The following is a 7,606-nucleotide window of genomic DNA, read 5'->3' on the forward strand; positions in this document are numbered from 1 at the left end:
CCCTCCTAAGCTTGGATTTGTCAGAGAAAGCCAAGGTTGGCATTGGGCAGATGGCCAGCGGCACCCCAATCCCTGCCACCACCCCCCCAACTCTGACCATACCATTGAAGTCAATGCCTGAAGCCAAAGAAGGAATCAATGGTTCTAATTCAGCGGTTCTCAACCTGTGGGTCGCGACCCCTTTGGGAGTGGAACGACCCTTTCACAGGGGTCACCTAAGACCATTGGAAAACACATCTATAATTACATATTGTTTTTGTGATTAATCACTATGCTTTAATTATGTTCAATTTGTAACAATGAAAATACATCCTGCACATCAGATATTTACATGACGATTCATAACAGTAGCAAAATTACAGTGATGAAGTAGCAACGAAAATAGTTTTATGGTTGGGGGTCACCACAACATGAGGAACTGTATTAAAGGGTCGCAGCATGAGGAAGGTTGAGAACCACTGTTCTAATTAAACCCTTTTTCCAGGATGGGTTCCTGGCCAGAGAGAGAGAGAGAGAGAGAGAGAGCTCTGCATCCCAGCACCCAGCCCCGTTTCCTGTGAATCTTTAAGAAACCTGGAGTCAGGTCTTGAAGACCCCAGAACCCCCACATTAGGCTACGAGGCAAGCAGCAAGCCTGGAGTTGGGGCATCTCAATCCCAGGGACCCTTCCCCTAGGGGAGCTCCCCCTAACACTCAGCACAGCCTGAGGACCACAGTTGCTTCTTCCAGACCCCAGAGCACATGGGGGACCCGAGTCCCCATCCCAGCCCCAAGGGGCATCATGATAATGGACCATCATGGTAAGGACGGAAGCAGCAGGGCTGTGGGGGCCCTAGACAAAGACCCTCTTGTCCCTAAGGAAGGGTGGCAGGAAGCCAGGGCAAAGCCTTTGCACTCGCTGCCAGCAGTGCCTGGGTGCCAGGCAGTCTGGGGTGGGGGGGGGGGGTCTTATTCTTGGAAGCCCCTCCCTCCCAGGAGGCCCACAGCCCTTACCCCCATCCCTGGCGTTGACACCAGGCCATCAGCTAAGTCTCTGCCCCCTAACAGCTCTCAGCTTGCCTGGAGCCCTCCTTGCTAGGTGAATGCCGGTCCAGACACTTGCCCGCAAGAGCCCCAACACCAACCAGAAAACAGCAAAAACCCTCGCACCTAAACCATAACTGCCCTCCGCGTACCTACAAACGCACACCCTCGCCAGAAACCACCCCCGGCACAGCCGCCGCCAATCATGACAGAGCCTTATGTTTTCACGGTGTCAGCCTCCATCGAATGCATCATCAATTCTTTAAGATCACCGACAGAGATGCGGAAGGGAAGGAGGGAAACTGAGGCACGGGGTTAGGCAGCGAAGCCGTTGGCTCAAGGTCACCCAGACCAAGATATCCACAGTCCCACACACAGTCCCAAGTGCTCGAACCCCACGCCAAAACACATTCAGACCCGCAGCCTGAAAGTCCGTCTGGTCAGCTACACCCCACTCCCAGCCCTCCTCTGGTTCCCAAACAACAGGAGCGCCAACGTCTCAAAGGCTTCAGCCAGGAATCCTCAGCTCAGGGACCCCACTTTTCCCTTCAAGTTGGGGGCTGCCAGACCTCCTGGTTTCACAGTCTTGGGGGAGAGCGAAAGGCAGTCCGGGACCCCCTCCTTGCACCATCCCTGCTCCTGCTCACCTGGCTCCCTTCGGCCCCCGGGGTCCTTCGGTCCGGCCTCCTCCCGGGGAGGTCGGGAGCTGCCCTCAGCGGTCCTCTCCCACCAGGCCAGGGCGAAGCGCCGCAGGCACTGCCAGGGCTGCATGGGGAGGGTTGGGGCGGGGGTGCTCGCACCGGCAGCCGCACACACCGCGCTGGGCCCTGCCAGCCGAGCTGCGGAGGCACCCGGCCGGCCCCCTCGGCTTCCACCAGCATCCTGCTGCCCCCACCGACAGGACTCGGAGCTGGTCCGGGAGCTTCTGACGTAGCAGGGGGGTGCGTGGGAGGGGAGGGGGAGCCGCGGCGCGTCCCTCCCCAGCCCCGCCCTCTGCCCCTCCGCCTCCAGCGGTTCCTAACTCCACACTAACCCTAGATGCTCTGCCCAGCTGGGGGCGCCCTCCCCTGCCCTCTTCAGGGGAAGGGCTTAGGATCAAATAGCCCCTCCCCGGCCCCTCCCTCTCATGGCCCCTCCCCACCGGCCAGCTCAGCTGGGAGCGGGTCCCCAGTTTCTGCAACTGCTGCCTCGGCTCCGAGGTCTCCAGGGCTGGGGCCTCGAGGTGAGGGGGGTGGGGGGTGGGGAATGCAGGCTTGTATCCTGGCAACACAGCCAACACCAGAACGCACTCGTCCCCTTCCTTCCCTGGGGGACGGGCTCAAGGCGCTACCACCACCCAAGTGCACCCACCCCGTTCTGGGACCTGAGGAAGAGGCCTTTGCTGCTCCCCCACTTCTCCAGTGCCTTCGCCTCCCTTTCACCTCCCCTCCCTCCACCCAGGATGGTCCACTCCCCTCCCCCACTGTCCTCAGCATCCATCCCTCCTCCTCCTCTCCCCTCCCCTGCCCCCTCCACTCATACCCCTCCAAATTTTAACCCCTCGGGCCCCCTCCCCCGGCTTTACGAGAGACCCCCCCCCCCCGGTCTCCAGCCTCGCCAATTCCTGAACCCCTCTCTGGTCCCAGCACTCCGGGCGCGCCGCGGTCCCCTGCCCACTCCCCTTCCCCCCCAACACACACACACACACCTGCGCCCGGAGCATCCCTCGCCCCTCCGGCCGCCGCCTCCCGGACCCGGCCGCCGCCCCCGCCCCCGGCCGAGGGGAAAACACACAAAGAAAACAGAAATACCTTCCACTTAAGCATGGAGGCACATTAGGGAGGAGAGAGACAGGGACATGCCTTGGGACGGAGCGTTCCCCATCGGGCGGGGCGCGGGGGGCGGGGGCCCCCGGGCCGGCCGGCCTGGCGCTCGCCCTCTCGCCGCCTCGCGGGCTCCGTGCTCTGCCCCAGCCTCGGGGCGCGGTGCCAGGCGGGCGGGCCGGGGGCGCGGGCCCCGCCGGGGTGGACCAGCTGGGAGGGCGCCGGCGGCCGGGCGTGTGGGTGCGCGCGCGCGCGGGCGTGTCACCGAGTGTGCGAGAGCGAGTGTGTGTGTCTGTGTGTGCGTGTGTGCGTGTGTGTGTGTGTGTGAGCGCGAGAGAGCCGGCGCGGGTGTGTCACTGCGGGCGGGAGCGCGCGCGGCGCGGGCACGAGCGTGTGGCCGGAACGTACAAAGGGCCGCCCGGGTGGCAGGGAGCGGGGAGGGGAGGGGGCGCCGCGCCTCGTGCCCTCGAGCTGTACCCGCGGCGCGCGGCGGGGCCGGGGTGCAGGGCGCGCTCTCGGTCCCCTCTTCCTTCCACCTGCTTCGCCCACCCCAGGCTTTCCTCGCGCCACCATAGAGGCCAATCCCTCTGGCCTGGAGCCGGCCCCGGGGAAGGGGCGCACCTCGAGGACTGGAGACTGCTCGCTCTCCAAGCCCCCGCGCGCCTTGGGATGGAGAAGCTTTCGGGGAGGCGAGGCAGGGCGGCGGGAATGGGGGCCACTCTTTAGCCAAGGTGACCTCCGAGAGCCACAGCCGCGCTCTGCATGGAGAGCCTGGACCCCCGGCCGCCTCTGCCCGGATGCTCCCCTCCCCGCTTCCTTCGCCGCCGCTTAGGCTCGGGAACCCAGTCCCCCCGGCGCCCCCTGCTGGGCTGTCTCCTTGCCCCCCAACTCGGGTTGCGGCCCCTCCTGCAGGCATCTGCTGGAACTGCAGCGGCCTTTGCTAGTCGTGAGGTGTGTCTAGGTCTAGGACCATGGGTCAAGTAGGACCCCAAAGGAGGGCGCTTCAGCTCCTGCCCCTCTCACACTTCGCTTGGCCTCGCCATTGCCACCTCCACCTTAGCACTGTCCCACCCCCAGCCTTTCTGCCACCCCCTCCGTTCTCCCACCCCCTCCTTCCTCCTACCTTGGCCTACCTGTGAGGTCCACAGACTTTTCCCACTGGGACCAGCACCAGCCCCTCCTCCTGTCTTGGTTGCTTGCTCCCTCTCTCCCTCCGGTTTTCTGTCCTGTTTCTTCTCTCCAGGCTTCTCTTGAGGGGGGAAAGGGGGGCTCAGTTCCCTGCCCCTTATCAGCATCCCCACAGCAGGTTAGCTGATCAAGGAAGGGGCTCAGTACACCTCTTCGCTGCAGGCCTCCAGGCAGAGTGGCAGGCAGGCGGGGAGTTGAGAGAGGAGACCCCACCCCACCCAAAGAGGCCCAAATGACAAACCGGTTTCCCCACTTCCTGTTCTACCCAGTTGCAGCCTTACTCTAGGCTCTCCCACTCTCCTGCCCGCCCCCAGACCTGCCCCTGAACCAGCCACATGCCTGGCTGAGGGCAAGTCCCTGATGTCCCTTCGAGATTAATCTCCAGTTGCAGTAACTCAGATGGCAGGGCCAGTGCGGGAGGAGGAAGGGGGCCCTTCCCAGCTCCAGGCGAACAGCTCAGGAGGGCGGTCAATCTTGGACACACCGTTTGGGCACACGACCCCAGCAGTCGGCACCCTGACGTCTCCCCTCCTGAGCCAGCTGCCTCTCCCTCTGCCAACTGGACGGTGCCCATCTTTTGGCCTCTGAGTGCACAGTGGGCACTTGTCCAGCTCCATGCCTGGCTGCCTGCCCAGGATGGGCATGGGAGGCAGAAGGCCCTGTGTAAGGGAGGGGTTGACAAGTGGAGGGGTAGCTTCCTCCTCAGCTGCATGGACACCACCTCTCAAGCCTATCCAAGCCCCAAAGTTGGGGACTCACACTGCTGGCTCCTCGACATTCAGTCCCCCACTCAGTCCCTACACAGGACGCTGTCCTTTGCCCCTCCCGGGCGCCCCCATGAGACAAGGTCTCTTCCCTCCCCTACTTTGTGTCCACCTAAGAGGCAGGGAATCAGCAGGTGCTTTACCCATATTCCCTAATTTAACCCTCTCACAACCCTGCAGAAGTGGGCATTTTCAGCCTTGTGGCTTAGAGAGGTATAGCCACTTGTCCAATCTAAGAGTAGCAAAGCTGAAATTCAAGCCCAGATCTGCCTGACTCCAAAGCTCCCAGCCTCTTTTCTATCAACATCACCATCTCCTAACTCTGTGGGCTGCCAAACGCAGGGACCAACCTCCGGCACCGGGCTCATGACCCGCTGTATGGTGGGTGGGAGAGAGTGGGCTCTAGGGTGTGGTTGAGGGTTGACATTCATTCATGTCAAGGTTAAGGAACTGGCCCTTTCTCCCTGGAGGACCATTGGAAAGACACTTGTCCTGCCACCTGAAGGTTTTGCTGCCCTTGTGCTGAATGACAAGAAGCCACTGCCTCGGGGACCGAGGGGGGGAGACTCCGTGAAACAGGCCTTGGACATTAGAGACAGTTCCAAAGCGGCCAGCAGGACAGGGTACCCATCGTTCCCCCCTCTAAGTCGCCCTCCTGCATCCTGAGGGTCCCCTCCACAGTGAGGCGCTTACGTCTGACTCAGGTAATTTTTGTATGTATGTACCTTACTTTGTAAAGACAATCCTTAACATTCCTGATCCTCTGCAGAGCTGTGAGCTCATCTGACTCCCTTCGCTCCTCAACTACTTCGTCCACACCCACCCATCGCAGGACAGTGGCCTCCAAGTGTCCCAAGGAGGGGCGAGAAGGAAGACAGCTCCTGAAAGGAGCACAGATCCCGAGGCTCCAAGTGGAGCCACCAGGGCAGATGGTCTGGCATTATCTACCCCTCATCGACCCCACCCGATCCTCTGCCCCCACCCCCAGCGAAGATAGATGCCCCCTCCCTGTCCCATCAGATCTCAGAAGCAGAGGCTCCTGGGGGAGGGAGAAGACTGATCAGGGCAAGAGCAACACAGGTATGATTTTTCCAGATGAGAGATGAGACTTGCTCCTGGAAGCTGGCAGGGTGCCTGGCACAACCAAGGTGCCAGCTGCCTCCACCTGAGATGCCTCAGGTGCCACCCACCCCCACTCTCATTCTGCAACAGGTAACTTCCCCCTGGCCCTCCGCGCCTGCGTCTCTGGCTTTGCTCTCAGTTGGGAGGGCGCAGCTGGCACTGCCCACCTTCCCTTCTTAGTCATCCCACTGAGCCTCCTCGCCCGCTCCTGGGAGCCTGTGGAGGGAGGTTATGCAGGAGCACCCACACTCAGCCCCGCCTCTCCTTCCCCCAAGGTGCGGTTGGAACAGGGGCTGCACCTGGGCACACATCTGGACAGGAAGAGGGAGATGAGCCTGGAGTGGACAGAGAGGGGCTCATGGACCTCAGGGGAAAGGCACAGAGAAAGGGTGATGTAGAAATTATGTTTGGACCCCTGCACGACTCCCCCTGCCATCTCCGGAGCCTCCCACCCAGATCCTCGAGAAAGCCCCCTGCCTGGGGGCTATTGTGAGGCCAGTGCCTTGCATGAGCCCCCTTTGGACCATCCAAACTCCAGCAGAGTAGCCTGAGGCAGTGAGGGGCTGGGGTTTGGCCCTGTTCTGGGGAGACAGTGACTAGGGTAGACGCTGGTGTGGGTGGGGCACTGAGGAGGAGGGGGGTGGTTGCCTTTGCCCAAGGCCTGCACTCTAGACCACAGCTCGTCTCCTACTCTCCCCTGCCTCTCCCCCACCTAGGGGAGAGGAGTGAGTGGCCGTAAGTTTAAAAAGACCCTCCTGCATTCACAGGGGCTCCTCTGCTCCCCTGCTTGTTATTGTAATGAATGCTAATAAAACTCAATAATTGATGCCCTCATTAGCACATCAAACCGACTTTCTGTGGTGAGAACGTGGACCACGGTTCTCTGGGGTCCTGAGTGCTGCCAGCCCCTCCAGAGAAACTCATCTGGTGCCTCCCGCTGGGAGGGGCCCTGTAGAGGCGCTGGCGGGGAAAAGCCTAGGAGCCACCCTCCGACCGGGAATTTTCTGAGCACGGGCTCGGTCTCCCCTGTCACAGGCCAAGCAAGGTCCTGTCTCTCCATTAGACAGTAGCCACGTTAACCAGGGCCCCCCTCATGGCAGGGCAGTGGCTCTTACACTAAAGTGAGAATCAGAATCACCTGGAGGGCCTGTTAAAGCAGGATTTGCTGGTCCCACCCCCAACATTTCTGATTCTCTAAGTTTGAGGAGGGGCCTGAGATTTGCATTTCTAACAAGTTCCCAAGTGCTGTTGCTGCTGCTGCTGGTCGGAAACCACACTTGCAGAAGCCATGGGGCAGAGGCTGGCTTCCCCTTGCTTCCCCAGCTTAGGGCTTTGCCTGCTAACGTGGCTCAGCTGGCCTGTCCCTGCTGGGCCTGGCGCACAGGGAGTGGCCTCCCCTTTCCTCAGACTCCCACCGAGGCCACGTCCTGCATAAACGCCCTTGACAACTCCTTTCTCCCGGACCTTGACCATTGATCCTGACGGACAGAGATGACTAGAGCTGGATCTTTTCTTTTTTCTTTTTTAATTTTTTTTTATTGATTTCAGAGAGGAAGGGAGAGGGAGAGAGAGATAGACACATCAATGATGAGAGAGAATCATTGATGGGCTGCCTCCTGCACACCCCAACTGGGGATCGGGCCCGAAAACCCGGGCATGTGCCCCTGACCAGATTCGAACCTGGGGCCCTTGAGTCCACAGGCCAAT

The 7,606-nt window shown here is 61.0% G+C and overlaps 1 protein-coding gene across 6 annotated transcripts in view; it reads right to left on the reverse strand.

Annotated features, from left to right (window-relative positions):
- Positions 1–1,892, reverse strand: part of SRCIN1 (SRC kinase signaling inhibitor 1) — a 64,090-nt gene extending 62,198 nt beyond the window's left edge. For all 6 annotated transcript variants that reach the window (XM_070392982.1, XM_070392980.1, XM_070392977.1 and 3 more), the window contains exon 1: positions 1,671–1,892. In XM_070392982.1, coding sequence (XP_070249083.1) covers positions 1,671–1,794 — 124 coding nt within the window. In that variant the 5' untranslated portion in view covers positions 1,795–1,892. The remainder of the gene's footprint in view (positions 1–1,670) is intronic.
- Positions 1,893–7,606: the final 5,714 nt, after the last annotated feature.

Source organism: Myotis yumanensis, unplaced genomic scaffold (genome assembly GCF_028538775.1).
Source record: "Myotis yumanensis isolate MYYU_CA2020_CCGP unplaced genomic scaffold, mMyoYum1.0.hap1 SCAF_16, whole genome shotgun sequence".
Lineage (NCBI taxonomy): Eukaryota > Metazoa > Chordata > Mammalia > Chiroptera > Vespertilionidae > Myotis > Myotis yumanensis.